The sequence below is a fragment of the Talpa europaea genome (assembly GCF_964194135.1).
Source record: "Talpa europaea genome assembly, chromosome: 7".
NCBI lineage: Eukaryota > Metazoa > Chordata > Mammalia > Eulipotyphla > Talpidae > Talpa > Talpa europaea.
The window spans coordinates 106528947-106550400 of NC_140074.1; the positions used below are offsets into that span (position 1 = coordinate 106528947).

Below are 21454 nucleotides of genomic sequence, written 5' to 3' on the forward strand. Positions count from 1 at the left end.
CATTTAGAAAATATGTCTCTAGTTAATGAAAAAAAAATTTCTGTGATGATACTCCACCAGTAAGCAATACATTTTTATATGAGCACGTGCTATGAAAATGCCTAGCACATGCGCTACTATGCCATCCAGAAAAGAATTTCAGAATCTACATTTAAATTCATAACAATCACTCAATCTGACAAGTACTATTGTAGCCTGTACATGTAAAAATGACAACTCACAGCTGAAGAGTCTGTTATTCCTAAAGCTGTATTTCAGAAAATTAATTAGCCCATACCAACTTTACTTAAAAAAAAAAAAAAAAAAAAAAAAAAAAAAACAACTTTCTATACTAAAAAATAAATGGGTCTAAGACAGTTTTTCTTAAAGTTGAACCAATATTATTCATTTTCTGTACTGAATCTCAGCCATACTGAACTAGTAGCTCTAACAGGCAGGGCATAGAAATCTGTAATTTTATGAAGGTAATTTTATGTGGTAAAATTTAAGGATCACTGGTATAAAGGGTGTGGCAAGAAAGTGGTGCCTTGACTTGTTCAAGGTTCTAAGAATTACAAGACAAAAATAGGCACAGAACTCAGAAATCTTGATTAATGCACCACCCACCACAGAATGAGTAACTCCCCAAAATAAAGCACTGTGAGATGACAAAGTAATGAAATCCATTTAAAGTTTTCTGAGACTTCACATGCAAAAAAGAAAAAAATCATATTAGTGGCTTCAGGTGTAGAAAACCAAAATGTGGTCATGATTCCTACAGAAAAATTCACCGAAAATAGACAAGGCTGACCTCAAAAGGGGAGTATTTGTAATCTCCAAAAGTTCTCAAAGTAAAGGACAGAATTCTGAAATATGTTTGTATGAGTGTTGAACGTGTGTGGGGGGGGTGCCAGGGGGAAGGAGGATGATGTAATCAAAAGAATTACATGGACCTGGAATGAAATTTTGTGCTTTCAACATTACGTAGAAAGCATATACCCAGAAAGGCTAAAGAGAGCTCACGGCCAGCACCCTTACAGAGGGTAATCATCAACCTACCTGGAATTAACCTTTAAGGGATTATTTTCAAATGAATAAATCTTTATTCTGTCTTTAGGCAACATTGGGTGAATTTGGGAAAAATAAACCAGCTTACTGAAGATCTAATGACTTTGCTGAAATGAACTCAAAGTCATAGTTACTTTGACCACTCTTCTAACCCTTCATTCACTTTTGCAATTAACAAGAGGGGGAGGAATTGTTCCTATAAAAGATGCTCTACACTTTTTATATTATACATAAAAATATATATTATCAGAGAAGTGCCAATTAAAACAACACAGTACACCTATTAGAATGGCCAAAATCCAGAATGCTGACAACACCAAAAGTTGGTGAGGATGTGGAACAACATCCTTGGTGGTTGAACAACATTGTTGATGGGAATGCAAAAGGTATAGTCATGAGGAAGATAGCGTGGCAGCTTAGTATAAAACTAGATATCCTCTTTCCATGTGCTACACAATTAGGTTCCTTGGTATTTACCCAAAGGAGCAGAGAACATATATCCATGCAAAAACCTGCACATGGACGTTTACAGAGATTTATTAATTGTCAAAACTTGGAAGCAACCAAGATATGCTTCTGTAGGTGAATAAACTGTGATACATCCAGACAATGGACTATTATTCAGTAAAAAGAAGTGAGCTATCAAGATATGAAAACACATGAAGGAATTTATTAACTAAGTGAAAGAAGTCAGTGTGAAAAGGGTGCATACTTTATGATTTCAATTACATGACACCCTGAAAAAGGCAAAAAACTATGGAGACTATAAAAAGATCGTCAGCTGCCAGGGTTAGGAGGAAGCATGGATTAATAGGCAGAGCACAGAGGATTTCCACATCCATTTAAAGTACCCTATATGATACTATGATGGTGGGTACACATCTTTTGTATGTGTACAAACCCATCTTATGTATGTTATATACAGTACTAAGTTAGAGTGGACGCTAATGTAAATGACAGACTTTGAGTGACAGAGTGTCAGTGAAGGTTCATCAATGATAACAAATGTTACCACTCTGATAGGAGTTGTTGATAATGGGGAAAATCATGCATTTGTGGGGGCAGAAGACACTTGGGAAATCTCTGTAAGATTCTACTCAATTTTATTATGAACCTATGTTTGCTCTAAAAAAGTCTAACATAAAAGAATTTATTTCAAGTTTCATAATCAGTAAATAAGTAACATGGAAGACAGGAGGTGTTTAGAGAGAGGCAAGGGAAGGTAAGCCAGTTGTCTGGCAAGAAATGATATTAAGTAGCATTTTGTTAATTCATTATGGACCAGACTCTGACTCTTAGCATTATAGGCCCAGAAACTCAGATCAATATGGTCCACAAAAAGTCAGACTCAGAGATGCTAATTCACCCTTGCTAAAGTTTTAAGAGATGAACACACACTACAGAATAGTGGTAGGCAGAATTCTAAAGATGATCCCCCCCTCCCACCAAGATTCCTGTCTCCTGATTATTCAAACTAACCAGATTTGCTGTAAAGTAACTCTGCTGATGGGTTGACTTTGAAATGGGGAGTCTGGGATTATCCTGGTGGAACCAATGTAATTACATAGGTCATTATGAGTAGAAGAGGATGGCAGGAGAGTCAGATTCAGTGAATAAGAACTGGGGCAACAGGAGAAATCAGAGACCCCAAGTAATTTCTTCAATGACCCACAGAACTACCTGCTGTTGCTGGCTTAGAATAAGGAAAAAGGGGACCAGGAGTCTCTGGAGACTGAGAGCAAGCCCTGGCCAAAGGCCAGTAAGGAAACAGTGGAATCAGTCCTATAACCTCAAAACAGTGAATTCCGTCAACAATCTGAATGAGCTTGGAAGTGGATTGTTGTGGTTTTCCAAAATAAAGCCCAGACCTTAATTTCAACCCAATGAGACCTAGAGCAAACCAGCTGCACTTAACAAAGGTCTTCTGACACACAGAATTATGAGATGATAAATGTGTGTTGTCTCAAGTCACTAATTTTTGGCAATTTGTTATGGAAGCTTGGACAGACACTGCCAACATCTACCTTTAATTCCTTCTTTAGAGTGAGCAATACAATCAATCAAAATATAGCCAAATCCACTCTGGCTTATAAAGCCACTGTGTCTTCAAAGTAATTTTATGTATTATGTCATTTACTCTGCGTTTATTTTTAACTTAATTCTCACAGAGTAACTCATTTCCCCAAAGGCAGGAGGATGGAGTGTCAGATAGAAACTGCCCACATGAACCATATAAAAATATCATTAGCCAAAACAGTGGTGACACATTTACTATGTTTATCAGTGAACCTAAAAAGCAGAATACTTCTTACCCTGATGTCAATAAATCTCAAAAAACACCTTCCTTAAATTCTAGCTTTGAAACAAAAAAGAGCCCCAGAACATATGACTGTTGGATTTAAATGCCTTAACGGATCCATAAAACTAAAAAAAACTTATTGAGTAATAATTACCTAAATCATAAGCAGAGGAAAAAGAGAGAGTTGGAGACAGAATAAAATGAATTCCCAGAATGGGATTTCCCTGTAACTTTATCATTACCATTATTTCATAAGTATGATCACTTTGATGCTTCTTGTACTCAAATCCACGAGTGAAGCACTGCAAAAGAAAAGAAAATCAAGTTAGCAAAAACCTACTTTTGAAATGCTTTAGTTTTTTTTAAGATTTACGTTTATTTATTTATGCATAGAAGAACTGGGTTATAGGCTAGAGGTGCGAGGGTGAGAGGAGTCACCAGAGACAGAGTGGGGAGTAGAACAGGTAGATCCACTGAAATATACTGCCGAGGGGAGCAGTGGGTGAGAAGGAGAGGTCTGCTGCACCATGTGGTTAGCTTCTTGACTGGGAATCAAATTCATGCCACAGTGGCTGGCAATAGTTTAATAGCACTGAGACTTCAACCCCTGCATCACCAGGGAAGTCCTTGAAATGCTTTCTTTAAAGAATAGAAAATGGTGTGGCTGGGGCGGGGGGGAGGGGGTGGTAGGGGGGGAGCATTCTATTCATATGATGGGTTTTAAAGAATTCATTTAATCTTGTCTGCACTCAAAATAGGATGGTATATTTATGATCACAGTTTTTCCACTGTCCTCACAAAGAAAAAAAGATTAGAAGAAAAAAAAAACTTTTTCCTAGGAGAACCTCTCCTTTGAAAAAGAGCTTGAGTCCTGGAGTCAGATTGCCTAATTTGGACCAGACTCTGGACCGTATTTCAGCAATTCTAAGACATTGTTTCATGTTTTAAAACTTGGAAATGAGGATTCATCTTATAGTAAAAAATAAGTTAAAATTTTATCAGTCATTTTTGCATTTCACTATTTCCAAAATTGAAATGTTTCTCATGAATGATAGTGTTGGATCCAATAAAATAAGGTATTTGTTGTGTAACCCTGAGCAGGTTACTGATCCTCACTTTGCCTGAGTTTCTTCCATAAAAATGCAGATCCTAATCATACTTCATAGGATCATAGTGACAATTGAAGAATTCATGTAAAGTATTCAAAATAGTGCATGGCACTGAGTAGGCATTTATAATTAGTACTATTATTACATCAACATCCAGAAAATAGTTTATTCTCTTACTTGTCACCTGCCCAAAGATGACTCCCCAATAAGACAGTAAGTAGTGTCATAGGTGCCATCAAAAGGAATAATGTTTCAAGTCTGTTTCCTATACTTCCAACAATTTAAAGCTACTGGCAAAAAGTATTCTGGCAGTTTAAGCATTAGATGTATACAGAGATGGAGAATATTCAACAGTCTATTTTATCCATCTGCTTTATTCCCCAACTTTTCATTGGTAAACGCATAATGGAAGATTGACTGGAAGGAACACATTTAATAAAGTATGGTCCCTTTGAGCAATCAATAGTCATCTCTGCATTTACTATGTTCATATAACTAGGCTAGGAGAGGAAACCTCTCCTTAATGAGTTACCTGCAAGCAGAGAAAAAAAGGAGGTGGTCCACATTCAGCACACTTGATATAAGGCTCCATGAGGTAGGAGGAGCAGCCTCGGCAAGGTGGCTTATCAGAAGGATCATCTAGAACAACAAAAAATATATATTAGCTTCAAAAAAAAACACCTTAAGATAATTTTAACTGCAAGAAGGTGAAAATCTGCAAATGATCACACAGATAGTAAGTTCATTTCAAATAAAAAACAAAAAATTATGTTCCTTTTTTCTCAGGGCATCTTTTTTGTTCCTTCATTGTACCCACTACTTTTTTTTTTTAAGATTTATTTATTTATGCATATAAGAGCTGGGATGCAGGCTAAAGATGAGGGGGGTTAGAGGATTCACTAGAGACAGAGTGGGGAGCAGAACAGGCAGATGTACTAAAAAACACTTCTGGGGGAAGACAGGGGTAGCTGGAGAGACAAGAGGGGTCTGCTGTATCACGTGGGTCACCTCCCTGACTGGGGACAGAACTTGTGCTGCAGTGGCTGCGGATAGCTTCATAGTGCTGCGTCTTAACCCCTTGCGCCACTATGGAGCCCTGTACCCACTACTTCTAACAGCTTTTAAGTAAATCTGGCCCCTGAAGAGAAATTTACAAATATTAAGTTTTAAATGGAAATTGCCTAATATATGCAACTTATTTTTCCAGGGGGGAAATGGTAACATTACCCTCACAACTCATTTGTGTTTATAGATAAAGCTGAATCTAGATAGTGGGCAACAGATAATCAACATACTGTTCTTTCAACTTTTTCATAAGTTTGACAATTTTTATAATAAAAAGCTGGGGGGGAGCCCCCTTGAAATATGTCTTTATATTTGAATTGAGATTTAAACCCCAGGAAAGTTCCCTCCTTTTCTCCCATGGAAAACACGGAACACAGACCTTCCACCAATTCGAATGACAGTATTGTCTCTGAAATGTTAGGGCAAGGAGTACAATCCAAACTCTCTGAAGTTATAAAAATACAGCTGCCCCAAATACTAACACTCTAAAGTCAGGGAACTTAGCAGAGTTGTTCTCTGTGATCAATCATGGGGGTCTAAGAAAGCCCAAGCTTTAAAGATGCATGACAAGATTTGTGCATCCTGAGGCAGGATTTTTCATATTCTGTAATAGCGTTATTCTAACATCCAAGAAATATTCTTCCAGGCACCTTTCCCTCCTTCGAATGGTAATTATTGTTCTTTTTATTTGTTTCTAAATAAAGATGTGAAGGAAAATGATGGGGAAAAGAAATGTTATCCTCTGGGAATAGCTTAAAAAATATATAAGGAATAACAATCACCCCACTTCTCCCATTTTAATTCTGACATGGAAGGACAAAAAGTGTTCTATTAAGTGCTAGATGCCAATTTTTACCAAATTACCTTTTCTCACATCCTCTTATTTTAATGATATAACCACATTTTTCTTCCCTCAAACATAGCTCCAAAAAGGTTAAAAAAAAAAAAAAAAAAAAAAAAAAAAAAAAAAAAACCACTGACCAAAAAGCCATTAAAGCCTTATGTTAAGATTTGTAAACATTCTAAAAATTGATTTGTAAAAATAATCCAATTATAGTTTAAAAATTTTTTGCGAGGAAATTATGAAGTGTGAGTCATCCTTTGATTTCCAACCTTTCAACTGAGATATGGTACATGGTGTTTCGTACCCTGTTTTTTTTCCACTTCATAATATATTGTGAACATCTTTTATGATAATATACATAGCTCTTCCTTATTCTTTTTTTTTTAATAGAGGCATGTTTTATTTATTTATTTGTTTGTTTGTTTTGTTTATACATGCACTGGGTACAGTCAGAAGCGCGGGAGAGTGAGAGAATTCACCAGAGCCAGAACGGGGAGCAGAGCAGGCAGAAGGACCAAAGTACACTGCTGAGGGGAGCAGCGGGCAGCAGAAGAGGTCTGCGCGCCATGTGGGACCCTCCTCCGGGGGTAGGGGAGCAGCCGGGGATCGAACCGGCGCCGCAGAGGCCGCGGGCCGCTGCGCCACTGGGGAGGTCCTTCCTTATTCTTTTTAATGAATTAAATTGTTAATTATCTAGTCTAATGGCCACTAGGAAGGCATTTTGAAAATCTGAGGAGGTGCTTTTTATTGTCACAGCAACGAGGCACACGACTGGAATCTCACCGGCAGGGCAAAGAACTGGCCTAAGCCCTGCGTGCTTGCAAATATCTGAGCAGACATTCAACTAGACATTCATAAGTACATGAAGCTAGAAACTAATTCGGGAATACATATAAAACAAAACATTTCCGATAGTTTCAATATATATTGAAATTTCCAAGAAGGCAAATGCATGTACTTCAAGAGATTATGTGTTGTTTTGCTTGGAACTTTACCAGGAGTCATTCAAGTTTGCGGTACTTCTGAGTCACTAATACAGTATACCTGCATCATTCTGCATCTGTAGTTGTAAGATGCACAGTGACTCAACATATGGGTACAAGCATCTGACTCTTCATGTCATTATGTTTTCTACTATAATCATGTCTAAACATACTGAGATACATGTTATTACAAACTGTGCTATTTCATTGTAAGTTACTTTTCCCTTATTTATCCTTTCTATTATAGTTAGGGTATTATTTTTATTTCTTTGAAATCATGGGTGTAGATATGTTACATTGTCTGTGTATTTCATTTCCAAATAACAAAAGGGTCTTTAAAAATATTTTAAAAAGAAATCACTTTTGATCCCAATCATTAAGTTGAGAACTAATATAACCAGTTCTCTACTGGTGGACATTTATGTTGTTCCAATTTATCACTATTATTACAAAAGATGAGATCAACATTTGCATATGTACATTTTTCACATTTTGTTCCTCAGGATATATAACTTCCTAGAATAAGAATTGTTGAGGGTAAATAGAGTTATTAAGGCCTTTGGAGCTTTTTGATACATAATAAGACTGTCCTTCAAAAGGTATTTTACAACTTTTCTATAACTTAGGAAAAAAAAAGTCATCATTCAAAATCCAGACACATAAAGGGTTAATAAATTTGACAGCATAAACAAAACTAGTAACTCTTTCTTGATTAGAGAAAATACTGGCGCAGCGGTTGAGCGCTGGTTGCGAAGCTGCCCGCAGCCTCTGCAGCGCTGGTTCCATTCCCGGCTGCTCCCCGGCCACCGGAGGAGGGTCCCACATGGCGCGCAGACCTCTCCTGCCGCCCGCTGCTCCCCTCAGCAGTGTACTTGGGTCCTTCTGCATGTTCTGCTCCCCTCCCTGGCTCTGGTGAATTCTCTCACCCTCCCGCGCTTCTGACTGTACCAGTGCTTATATAAATAAATAAATAAATCTTTAGGGGAAAAAAAAAATACCATAAGCAGAGCAAAGAAGTAAATATACAGTAAGAAAATATTTGCAAACATATGACAGATAAAGGACTAAAATCTCTAACATATAAAGAACTTTTAAAAAATTGACAGAAAAAAAGGGGGGCCAAAAATCCTATTGCAAAAGACATGGAGATAATTAAAAAAAAAAAGATTAAAAATGGTCCTTATACATATGAAAAGGCACTCAACTTCACTCATAGTAAGAACAATCTACACTGGATATAACTTCTTACCCATCAAATTACCAAAAATCAAAAGCTCGATAACATTACTTTTATTATTAAGGCTATGGGAACGGGTCTTCCCTGGTGGCGCGGCGGTTGAGCGCTGGGCAGCGAAGCTGCCCACAGCCTCTGCAGCACTGGTTCGATCCCCGGGCACCGGTTAGGGTCCCACATGGCCCGCAGACCTCTCCTGCCATACCCACTGCTCCCCTCAGCAGTGTACTTCTGCCTGTTCTGCTCTCTGCTCTGGCTCTGGTGGATTCTCTCACCCTAACATGCTTCTGACTATACCCAGTACTTGTATAAATAAATAAATAAATAAATCTTTAAAAAAAAAGAAAGAAAGAAAAAAGGCTATGGGAAAATAGTCATTCTCATATATTGCTGATAAGAATACAAAATGGCACAACTATTGAGAGTCATTTAGCAATATCTAAATAAAACTATGCTTCCATTTATCTTTTTTTTTTTTTTTTTTTTTTAGATTTATTTATTTATACAAGCACTGGGGTACAGTCAGAAGCGCGGGAGGGTGAAAGAATTCACCAGAGCGAGAGCAGAGAGCAGAACAGGCAGACTGACGAAGTACACTGCTGAGGGGAGCAGCGGGCAGCAGCAGGAGAGGACTACCATGCCATGTGGGACCCTCGCCCAGCGGCCGGGGATCGAACCGACGCTGCAGAGGCTGCAGGCAGCTTCGCAACCCAGCGCTCAACCGCTGCACCATTGGGAGGCCCCCATTTATCTTTTGATCTAGCAATCCCATACCTAGGAATTCACCCTGAATATATATCTCCAAGAACACAAAACAGATATGCCAAGGTTATGCATTAGGACATCATCTGTACTCACAAAGCACTATGTAAGATGTCCAAGCACTATATAGTAGTTAACAAACTATGGTACATCCACATGATGGAGTATTATGCAGCTACGAAAAGGAATAAGGAAAATCTCTATAAACTAACAGTATTTTCAGGAGATAATGTTAAATGAAGGGAAAAAAACCACACACCAAAAGCCAAAATGCAAAAGAGTGTACAGAGTATTCAATCTTTTCTATAAGAAATTATGGGGAGGGACCAAAACCATGCCATCTGCCTATCTTTGCAAAAAGAAACACAGGATACAAAAACTAGACAACAAAGAAGCAAGTATTTACAAGGGGTTGGGGAATAGGGAATGGAATGGAGTGGAAGAGATGAAGGAAAGAGTGACAACTCTCCAAATATATCTTTTTGTATAGTTTTGATTTTGAAAGCATATTTATGTTTTATAAATTACAAAAATTAATACAGTATGGGAAGGAAAAACTGAAAGCAGAATGAGAGAGATGAACCCAACAATATTCCAAGAGAATAGTATCACCACATTAAAAAGAGAAAAAAATAAAACAACCAATTCAAATAACTTATAAACATGTAACAGATACTTTCAGTTTGGGGTAGTAGAGGGAATAATTGCAAACAAATCTTGAACTTGTTGAAAAAGATGGGTTTTCAACAGTTTATGTGCAAAGTAATTCTGAAATTATTTTGTATGTATTAAAAGACTTAGTAAACGTGCTAATGTTTTTGGGGGTCAGGATTCTCATTGAGGAAAGGACATATAAACAATGGGGGAAGTAGGAAAAAAGTCTATGAGGATGAATTAGAGTAACTATTAAAGTGAACTCCTGATTTCTAAAAAAAAAATTATGTGAGAATATGCATGTATTTAGGATTATATGTGTGCATATATTTATATACTGCATGCACACACAAAAATTTCCTAGCCCTATGGGCCAAAAGAGGCAAGAGGTAAATCTAAGAGCAATAAGCAGTGACCAGAGCCTCCCTGGTGGCACAAGGGGTTAAGAGGCAACCTACGAAGTTCTCCACTGCCACTGAAGCATGAGTTCAATCCCCGGCTACCCACATGGTGCAGCAGACCTCTCCTGGCTCATCCGCTGCTCCCCTCAGCAGTGTATTTCAGTCGATCTGCCTGTTCTGTTCCCCACTCTGTCTCTGGTGGATCCTCTCACCTCTCATACCTCTGGCCTGTACCCCAGTTATTGTATGCATAAATATATAAATCTTTAAAAAAAATAAGCAGTGACCAGATCTTGGCTTCTAACGTCATCCCTCTCTAAGAGGAACCAGAGTGAGTCAGAGAAGTGGCTGATTCCAGGGCTAGGACAGAGGAGGTACAAAATGTACCTGGAACATGCAGATATGCCAAAAGTTAAGGAAATGGTCAAAAGTGATGGGGGCATGTCACAAGGATGCAGGAACAAGTTCGAAGGGGCTCACAGAGGTCAAATCAGGATACTCTGAGAAGCAAAATAGTTAAGTATGATAATGAATTTAAAAAACACTACAGGGCCTCCCCCGTGGCGCAGCGGTTGAGCGCTGGGTTGCGAAGCTGCCCGCAGCCTCTGCAGTGCCGGTTCGATCCCCGGCTGCTCCCCAGCCACCGGAGGAGGGTCCCACATGGCGAGCAGACCTCTCCTGCCGCCCGCTGCTCCCCTCAGCAGTGTACTTCGGTCCTTCTGCCTGCTCTGCTCCCCGCTCTGGCTCTGGTGAATTCTCTCACCCTCCCGCGCCTCTGACTGTACCCAGTGCTTGTATAAATAAATAAATAAATAAACAAACAAATAAATAAATAAATCTTTAAAAAACACTACAAAAATAGTAATTCATGTGTTCATACTGATAAATCAATAAGCAGGATACGAGTCTTTTGATTATAGTAGAATGCTAAGGACTAATTAGTAAATACAGAGTGCTGACTTAGAGGATTTAAAAAACCTCATCATTTTGCAACCATCACAGTAAACATTGAATCAGGCCAGAATCATCAATGGATGCTAAATCCACGGAGAAATTCTGATAAGGAACAAGATATATTTATGGTCTGAAAATGTCTCCCTATGGAAACATGTCTCCCTTATTATATGTAAGGGGAAAAAATAGAAATTATACAGGGGAAAACTCAAATGGACATCTTAATTGTTTTTTCAAAATTATCACCAAAGAGGAATAGAAATAAGACCAGACAAACCAAAATGAGAAAGGTGGGGGGGGGGGGGAGAGGTGGATATTCATTTAGGTTTTTTCCTCCATATGTAAAATGAGAGATCTGAACTAGATGTGTTTGAATACTTCATTCTGTAAATGTAAATAGGGCTAGTCAAGGAGCAAATAAATTAGAATCCCTTTAGAAACTGCTGAACAGGAAACAATACCCCAAATGTGCCTTTCTGATTCTTCTCTTTGGGACACTACTAACATCTAATAACGGGTCTCTATTTCTGCCAAATCTCTTATCTTGAATCAGAGAAAAAGCAGTATAATTGTTTTCCTTAGTTGTAAAATAGTTATAAAATATAATTAAGTTGCCTTAATTATAAAATATAATTAAGTTGCCTTAATTATATTTTATACATACACCATTTTTCTCTGATTATATTAAGGTTTATTCTTAGAACAAAGTTCCACCTAAAAAGGGGAAAGGAATTTCCTATATTCTACCACTAACATTATTTCTTTATCAAGTTATCTAAAATATCATTGATCTAGAGAAATCCAACTGTTTTTGAAAAAATCTATTACAGGTTAATCATACTATGCCTAGTTCATCTGAATTTAGTTTTAAGACCTAGGGTGATATATCTGTGCCATTATGTTTAGTGACAATCAATAAAGTATTGGTTGATTTTATTTTGATGAGATATTCTTTTCCCTTTATGATCAGATTCACGAGGTCTTGTTGTTTAATCTCAAATAGTTTATTTTTCTTTTTTGATCAACTTCTACTCAGTTTGCTCTTAATATTCATCTGGGACTTGTTTCCACAGTACTTACTGCTAAAGGAGCCCAAGCGGTCCATTTCCTAATTGACAAAGATGGAGGCTTTGATCCACAATGCAGAGCTCCTTTAGGATTTCAGAAGTCACCAACACACATACCAAAGCGTGATGACCACCCTATGAACAGAAGTGGCACATGGGTCAGAAAACAATTCCAAGGCACAAGTTAAAAAAAAAGATAATGAAACACACTCAACTCGACTACATCCTAACTTTGTATGCTAAGTCAATTAGTTTACCTTTATATGTCTATTTCCTCCTCTGTAAAATGGTATGATACAGTATCTACATCCTAGAATTTTTCTAAGGATTAAATATCACAACTCATATAGATAATGTACCATGATGTCCGGCCCACTGTGAGCCCTTAATAAACAAATCTCTAATAAACAACTGCTACTTTTCTCTGCCCAGCATCACATCTCTCCTTTTTCCTTTGGAAAAACAGATTCTCCCACATTTTATATGGTTCTGATGGTGCTGCCAATCCCAATACTCCAATCCCTACAACTACACAACTAAAGCAACTAAAGCAAACAACTAAAGCAACTAAAGCAACCACTAACAACTAAACAACTAAAGCAAGTAAACAACTAAAGCAACCACATCTTACCACATCTTTACTAACTGAAATCTGAATCTTGAGTAAGATATTCAAGGACAGGGGCCTCCCCGGTGGCGCAGCGGTTGAGCGCTGGGTTGCGAAGCTGCCCGCAGCCTCTGCAGCGCTGGTTCGATCCCCGGCTGCTCCCCGGCCACCAGAGGAGGGTCCCACATGGCGCGCAGACCTCTCCTGCCGCCCGCTGCACCCCTCAGCAGTGTACCTTGGTCCTTCTGCCTGCTCTGCTCCCCGCTCTGGCTCTGGTGAATTCTCTCACCCTCCCGCGCTTCTGACTGTACCCAGTGCTTATATGAATAAATAAATAAATCTTTAAAAAAAAAAAAAAAGATATTCAAGGACAGTCATTCACTCATCAAAGAATTTGGTCCATGAGTTCTGGCTGTTGAGATCCCCATCTCCACCAGTAGCCTAACTGTTTTGTTCTTTTCTTATTTCTGTCTTTCCAAAAAAACTTTAATGAGTTTCTGTTACTGTAAACCCAGGAATTCTATTACAACATGTATTTCTTCACAAATTTACTCCTTGAACAACTATTTAATAGATATGTACATTGTAGAAAGTATCTTCTGAAAGGCAGGAGTCATACTTTATACTAAGAAACATCCCTCTTTTTCTAAATACCCCATAGCTTTTCATTTCTCTTTTCTGACATTTTTCACATTTTACTTTGTAAGGATTATTTCTTAATGCATATTTTCCCAACTATTCTAGACTAAAAGCAGAGACTAAATCCAATACCAATCTGTATGCCTTAGAGTAGGAAGCACACAGAAAGAAACAATGGACACAAATGTAATGGGCAAATAACTGTCAGTTCTACAAAAGGTTAATTCATCTTTAGTTCTCCTGGAGTGACTTCTGTCTCCTGGTATTTTTAGCTTGGGGAATCATTCATCATTAAATATAGGTAACACTCAGGCTGTAAATGAACTTGTCTTTTTGGGAGGGGAAGGAGCACGTGGGGTGGTGTCACAGAAAATGTTAGTGATTGAAGAAAAACGAGTTTAGCAAGGGGGTATTGTGCACTCGACAATAAAGTAAGGGCCAACATTTATTGAAAATCTCCCGTGCCGGGTACTCTGGTATCACTGTATGGGATAAACTGAATTCTCACCCTGTTCTGAGGCACACTGCTTTTTCGAAAGACAGGAAAGATTGTGTTACCTGCACAATGTCTTATAGGTAGTGAACAGCAGTGATTTCAACCGAGGTTAACAGAAATGCTCAAGGAAAGCATGTGTAGAATAAAGTCTGATAAAACACTCGCGTCATAAACACAATGTTGCAATCAGCAGAATCTTCCTTCTTCCTCCCCTGCCCTCATAATAGACATTTCTGACACCACATCCGAGACACCATGGGCACTAGCGCCAACTAACATCTGCCAAACTCAAAGAAGTCAATGGGAGAAGGTATGGGAGAAGGTTGGCACCCTGAGGGCCAGCATGCAGCGGGGTGCAGAGGAGAGGGGCACACTTTGGACTTGTCCACATAAAGCTCAGGTCCTCACTTTGTTCTCATCACCTGTACGACCTCGGGCAAGTCATTCCACCTGCGCCTCGGCCTCCGCTCTACACGCGGCTGACACACCTGGAAGGCCTACTTGAACACTCAAAGGCAGAGGTCGGCCCGGGGCATGACACCCCGTGGCTGTTACTAGGATAACTGGGCGCTCCATTCCCGAGACCCGAACGCCGCGGCGGGGACACCCCGGGTGGCCCACGGGGCGCAAGCGCCGGGCGCGGCGCGGGGCGGGGCCGGAGGGCGCAGGCCAGACCCGCACTGCCCTCCCCTGCGGCGCGGCCCGCCCGCCACGTCTCCGCCCGCCACGTCTCCGCCGGCCGCCGGGGCCCGCGCCGCCCCCCGCTAACTCCCGCGGCCTCCGCCTTCCCCGCGGCCCGGTAGAGGGGCTCGCGCCCCGCCGCTGCCGCCCGCCCGCCGGGCTGCGCCTCGTGCCTCACCTCGCCGCGTCCCCCTCCTCCGCCCTGAGGAGCCGCCGGCTGCGCGCGCGCCCCCGGGGCTGCGTGCTCGTGTCCGCGCGGCGCGGGCGCGAGCCCGCCCCGGCCGCGCGCGCGCCCCGCCCCTTCCCCGGCCCTCCGGGCGCCGCCGCGCGCCCCGCCCCTGGGCCTCTGCCCCTGCGCCCGCGCCCCTCTGTGGAATCCCTGGCCTCGATCTGCCTCTGACTTTTTTGACTTGCCAGATTTCTGGGTCCAACCAGTGATCCGCCTTGCGGGGTGCCAGAGGCTAGCCAGAGCGCGATGCCAGTTGACACCCCCCACCCCCAGAGCGGTGAGGTGGTGCGGGCCCACACCTGTCCTGCTTTTGTGTTTTTAACATTCCCACTCCCTTCTGTTGCAGCGAAGGAAATTGAGGCCAAGGGGCTGGGCCCTCAAACGCCGAGCAGCCTCTGGACTCTGGGTCTTACAGTGCTGCCCATGGATTAACCAGACTGAATGGTTTGAGGGTGAACAGGGTACGTCTTATTCAGATGCTTCTGGAACGTCGAAATTATCTTCTTTTGGAAAGAACCATCCCCTCTTTGGGCTTCAGATGCCCAGATTGAGGCGCAGTGATGACAGGATGTGGTGGTCCACTCTGATGTCACTCTTGAGGGCTAGGTATGTCCCAACATCTCTTATTACTGTACTAATTATTATAATAGCTACCAGTTGTCGAGTACTTACTGCATGCCAGGCATTGTACAAAGCAGGTTACATACATGATCTCATTTAATCTTCAAAAACAACCTGAAGAGGTAGGCACTATTATTATCCCAATTTTCTAGGTGAAGACATTTACACTCGGCCGTATAAATAATTTGGGATCACACTGCTAGAGAGTGTGTTGGGGAAATGCATTCAAACCGTGTTTTATCTTAACCATATGCTGTTACATCTGTTTAGAAGTTGATCCTTGATCATTTTCCCTGACCTCTTAGAATTCGTGTATGCTCTCTGTCCTCTGTATTCATTTTAGTATATGAGTAACAAGTTCATTGTAAAAAAAAAAAAATCAGAAAATTCACAAAGAGCAAAATTGTGAAAACAGTTCCAGCCATGTTAAGTAGTTAACGTATTGGAATACAACTCTTCCAGACATTTTTCTGTGCCTCATGTCAAAACATAGGTTTTATTAGAGTAGTTTTACATTTTGATGTATCCTGAAAAGCTCTTCATTCATCCAACAAATTTTTAATGAGCCTACATTTCTAGATGCAGTGCACATTTCTAGATGCAGTGAACAAAGCAGTCTCTGCCTCATAGGGAGACTGACAATGATCAATACAGCTAATGTATCACTAAATGCCAGTAATATAATATCCAGTAATGTGGCAAGTTTTGTGGAAGGAAGTTCATCAGGATAAAGGGATGAATGTGATGTGAGATGCTGTTTTGATAGAGATACATCTACCTTAAGACCTACTTAAGGACGACCTCTTAATGGATGAGCGTATAAATAGAAATCTAATCATTTAATGAGAGAGAGGCAGCTGTGTGGATTTCTAGAGGGTAACTTCTGGCAATTGCAATAGCCTTGAGATATAGACTTACTTGGCATGTTGGAGAAGCCAGGCCAACCACGTGGCTGGAGCACAGCAAATTACAGAAATAAGATGGAAAACAGAGCCAGCAGCCAGATTATACTTGGGTAAACAATGGGTGGACTTTGAATTTTATTGGTATCTGATAGAAATGAAAGGACTGACAGCAGAGGAGTAAGGAGATTTGTTTAAAAGGATCCATCTGGCAGCTATATGGAGAGAGATGGTAGAGATCTTAAAATTGCCCTGTCCAGCATAAATTATCCTTTAACACAGTAGTTGATTATTAACTTTGGTGTTTCACCTACACTTTCATACCTTTACAATCACTCTCACAAAGAGAATCTTCTTCCACAAAGAGAAGCTAGTGTCAAATGCAGAAGACACATCTTCATGTCTTTTTCACCTAAACTGAAAAATTTTGAGACTGACTTGGGCTTATATCTGGAAGTCATGATTGTCAACAAACAATATGAATCATCAATGTTGTATTACTGTGGGGAAAACAGTCCCACAGTAGATCATCCTGGGATCTATTCATTTAAAACATGACATTCAAACATCTGAAAATTACCCTTTCACTTCCAATAATGTTAGACCCTTATTAGAATTCTAAGCCCCATTTTGGTCTGTGTGTTTGAGAAAGATGTGGAAAAATTAAATGCCCAGCAAGAGGTAGGATAACACTGATTAAGGCAATTCTTTCTTGAATTCTTGCCTTCAGCAATGAGGTGGAGCGTGACATCATTTATAAGACCAGCTGAAGAAAGAACTGATATGAAAGAGAAATTAGAAGTTCTGTTTTCAATCTGTGCTTTGCAATCTGCGTGAAAATGACATCTATGAGTTTAGAACTCAGGGGAGAGGCCAGAGCTAAAATTGTCTAAGTGTATTAGAATCGCTTGCAGTTGTTGTTTTGGATGTGTGTCTTCTTTAGACAGAGCTTGAGGACACATACTGTCTTTTCTTCTTTGCAACCTCAGTGCCCAGAAGTACATCCTGGACGCATGTTTGTGAAAGAGCAAGTAAAGGCAAAGGTATGGATGGAGTCACTCAGGCAAAATGTATAAGGTAAAAAGAGAAGACATGCCATCTGTGCTTTCACTGCAGATCCCAGTTCGGGAACAGGGCCTAAAAGCAGGGTGATCTTAAGTCCCGATTTTCTGAGGACACCCCTGGTTTATGTCTGTTGTTTCCACATAATTAGTGATCTTGTTTCATTTCACTCAGAAATATCTCAATTCATACAATATATCATATGGTCTCTCTTTGTAGAAGGCCTCTCACAGGTCAGTGTCTTCCTATTTCTTTGTCATCACCATCCTGTCTCATACTTCATTCTTTAGCCAGAGGGGAAGTTCCTCCTTTTCCCCTTATGCACCAATGTTGCTTCCAGGTTTCCTTTCCTTTGACCTATGCCTCACTTCTGAGTCCCCAAAGTCGGGGTTAAATAGCCTTTGTTAGCTTCGGACGCACCCTGTATTTAGCCTGTCAGATGACTAAGTGCCCTTGTTCCTCTCCTCACCAAACGTGTCTATAAAGGCACCTGGAAAAAACACCTTTTGTGAACAGACATAACTAGTTCATGTTGGCTAGTATATTTGAAGACTGGCCTCCAGGACAGACTCCAGGCCCTTCTACTTTTACCTAAGAACACTGACTTTTGAAAGAGAAGCCTGGTATGGAAAATTGTGTCCTGTCTTCAGGCTCTGTAACATATTTACCACTGACTGACTTCAAACATCCTAATAATGCTTCTTCAGTTACTAAACTTCTGTGGTTAGAATCAGAAGTGCAGTTTCTCAGCCTCCCTCCCTATGGAAAGAATTCTTGCCATTGTTAGTTACTTTCTATGTCCTGAGTGGGAAAGACTGTAAATTTTATCTCGTCTAACCTACATTTTTCCTATAACTGAGGTAACTCTTTGTAGTTGGGTGTACAGATAGATAAAAACAGAAACTCTTCAAAGTTTAACTCTACCTTCCAGATTTCTACTTCCTCCCTTTAAGCCCTGGGCTGTACCCAGTCTGTGTAAATTAGTCCAAGATTTAGGTTTTGCAGAAGAGGGCTTGCCAATTACACGGCCTCTCCCTGGTATAGACTCATTAGAGAGGGCTTCTCCCACAGAAGGCCTGAGCCTCGAGGGTTATAGCTCTCTTGGTCACCCAGCAAGGCATTTTCCTGGCCTGGTTCAGCCTCTTCAGCCTCTGCTGCTGCCTCTTGCATTCAGGGGCATTGCCCTCCTCCTTCTGCCCTCCTCGCTACATCCTTTCATACTTCTCCCTTGGTGATCAAAGGCATTAGAGAATCAATCCTCAACTTACTTCACTTGATCCACCCCGACCTAAGCAGTCTGCCAAAGAAGGCTTGAAGCACCCTGCTAATCAACTTAAAGAAATGAAAAGTGTGCTTCTAGGTAACCAAGAGGGCCTAAGGATCTCCAAGGTGAACAGAGTGGGGGGAAAATTTCTGCAAAAAGGCCCTGCTGCATCCCACTTTACACTGGAAGAACCACTTGGCCAAAGCCTTTCAGTTACTAGCTGCACAACCAGAATTAAAGCCAGGTCTGTCCAAACGTAACTAGTAAGCTACCTTTGACTATTTAAAACTGAAGAGTTGAGGCCTCCCTGGTAGCATAAGGGGTTAAGTCTCAGCACAATGAAGCTATCGGCAGCCACTGCAACACGTGTTCCAATCCCTAGCCAGGGAGCTGACCCACATGGCACCGCAGACCTTTCCTGTCTGACCTGCTGCTCCCCTCCGCAGTGTTTTCAGTAGATCCCCCTTTTCTGCTCCTCACTCTATCTCTGGTGAACCCTCCCCCCCACCGTACCTCTGGGCTATACCCCAGTTCTTGGATGTATAAATAAAATAAATCTTTAAAAAACAACAACAAAAAAAGTGGAGTTGCAGGTATGAGGGTTTCATAATGCCATCACAGTGAAGCAGAGTTTGCTGTTCTTCTCTTCTGCCCCTTCTTTGCCACTCTGCCCTTCCTTTTGATCTACACAGAGGACAGGATATCTGTCTCGTGAGTCACCAAGCATTGAGTAGAATCCAAAAGTTGGGCAAACTAGGAATGCATTGTTGGGAGAGACTTCTGTTTATCAGAAAAATTTTAAATGCCTACTAGGTGGCCTAGCTGCATGCTTTTCAGCCTCATCTCCAGGGCCTCCACCTTTTTACTGCCAGAACAGGCTCCTAAAGTATTTAGCATCATTTGATGGCAGGCAATCTATACTCTTTTGCAACCAATAAGTATCCAATAAATGTTTGAAATACTATTTTTAAAGAACCTGGCACCATTTAATATCATTGAAAAATATGGACGGTGGAGATTTCCTGAATGTGAATCCTGTCTCTACGCCTTTGTAACTTCAAGAACTTAGAAAGTTGTTATCTTTCCATACCTTTTTCCTCCTCATCTAAAATGAAAATAATACCTAATTCATAAGAGTTTTATAAGGATATAATGATATATATATTGTACCTATTACATGGTGGGAGTCAAATGCATAATAATTGTAATTCTAGAAGTGTTCCATAGGATGACCCTGGGGCTTGTTTAGAAGTTTTTCTAGGTGGGGACCTCCCTGGTGGCCTAGGGGTTAAGTCTCAGTGCTGTCAGTACCACAGCCTGAGTTCCATCCCTAGCCGGAGAGCTAACCCACATTTGGCACAGTAGACCTCCTCCTGTCTCACCTGTTGCTCCCCTTAGCAGTTTATCTCAGTAAATCTGCCTGTTCTGCTCCCCACTCTGTCTCTGGTGAATCCTTTCACCCCCTGCACCTCTGGCCTACACTCTAGTTCTTCTATGCACAAAAAAAAAAAAGTTCTTCTTCATGGAACTATCTCTACTGGAAGGTATAGGTTCCCAGGACATCACACAATGAAACAATATTTCTCTTTCTGCCTGCTTCTTCAGTATCTTCCTCACTTTACAAAGGAGAGTGTAGGAGAGTGTACAGTATGTCACAGGTCATAGTTGCAATCAAGTCAGATAATCCAGCCTTACCTCAAATGCAGAACAAACTAGGACCTCTCCTACTTAATTAATGTAAATAGTGAACAGACTTACGCATTAGGAACAATTAACTATAATACTGCTCCTTAGACTACATGGTGAATACTTTACTATTGTAATCAAATAAAACTTACAAGGTTAATCTGATGCATATTTAATGACATGTGTAATTGTTATTGTGCTGCATGATAATTAGGCCTTAGTTGTTAAACTATTTACCTAAATGACTGTAATTGGTTATTTTTACACAGCCAAACACATTTTTTAGTGTTTGTCTGCTCACTTTATTAATTTTCTAGAATCTGTAATCATGCCAAGGACAACAGTTTTCTCTGAAACCCTTTACTATTTAATCATGCACTCACACACACATACATACTCTTCAGAATGACACAGTAGAGTTTTCCTCCCAGCTTGCTACTAAAAATAGCTGCTGCTTAAGGCTCTCTGTATATAATCTCTCATTTTAGTTCTTTAAATCCCTTTAAGGGAGGTTTTATTATTCCCACTTTACTGATGCAGAAACAATGCTTGGAGAATGTAAGCAGGTAGAGAGATTTAAACTTCTACTCCCAACCCCTAACAATTACCTTATGCCACTGTGGAAGGTTATGGATTCCAGCTGAGATGTGTAAAGTGGTTTTAGGAACTAGCATGGCTCCTGAGAAATACAGAATATGCACAGCATGTCCAGATGGAGAGTGAGTCAACCTGCAATCAGGAGAAGTTTGTAGTAAAAGATTGAAGCCTGTTGAAATTCACCTTTTTAGTGCTCATTCAAGGAAGACAGTCTTGGCCAATGAATTTCAAGCATCATTGCTCAATTAAAG

At 40.5% G+C, this 21454-nt stretch overlaps 2 protein-coding genes across 2 annotated transcripts in view; one reads left to right on the top strand and one right to left on the bottom strand.

Moving 5' to 3' along the window:
* The window catches only part of TADA2A (transcriptional adaptor 2A), a gene marked incomplete at both ends in the record, with an annotated part of 42997 nt that extends 30540 nt beyond the window's left edge, over window positions 1–12457 (bottom strand). Inside the window, 3 exons of the mRNA XM_084237234.1 lie at window positions 3589–3648; window positions 4988–5094; window positions 12433–12457. Of these exons, the coding sequence (XP_084093360.1) occupies window positions 3589–3648; window positions 4988–5094; window positions 12433–12457 (192 nt within the window). The remainder of the gene's footprint in view (window positions 1–3588; window positions 3649–4987; window positions 5095–12432) is intronic.
* A 3182-nt stretch (window positions 12458–15639) lies between these two features.
* Window positions 15640–21454, top strand: part of ACACA (acetyl-CoA carboxylase alpha) — a gene marked incomplete at both ends in the record, with an annotated part of 253999 nt that continues 248184 nt past the window's right edge. Inside the window, one exon of the mRNA XM_084237949.1 lies at window positions 15640–15677. Coding sequence (XP_084094075.1) covers window positions 15640–15677 — 38 coding nt within the window. The remainder of the gene's footprint in view (window positions 15678–21454) is intronic.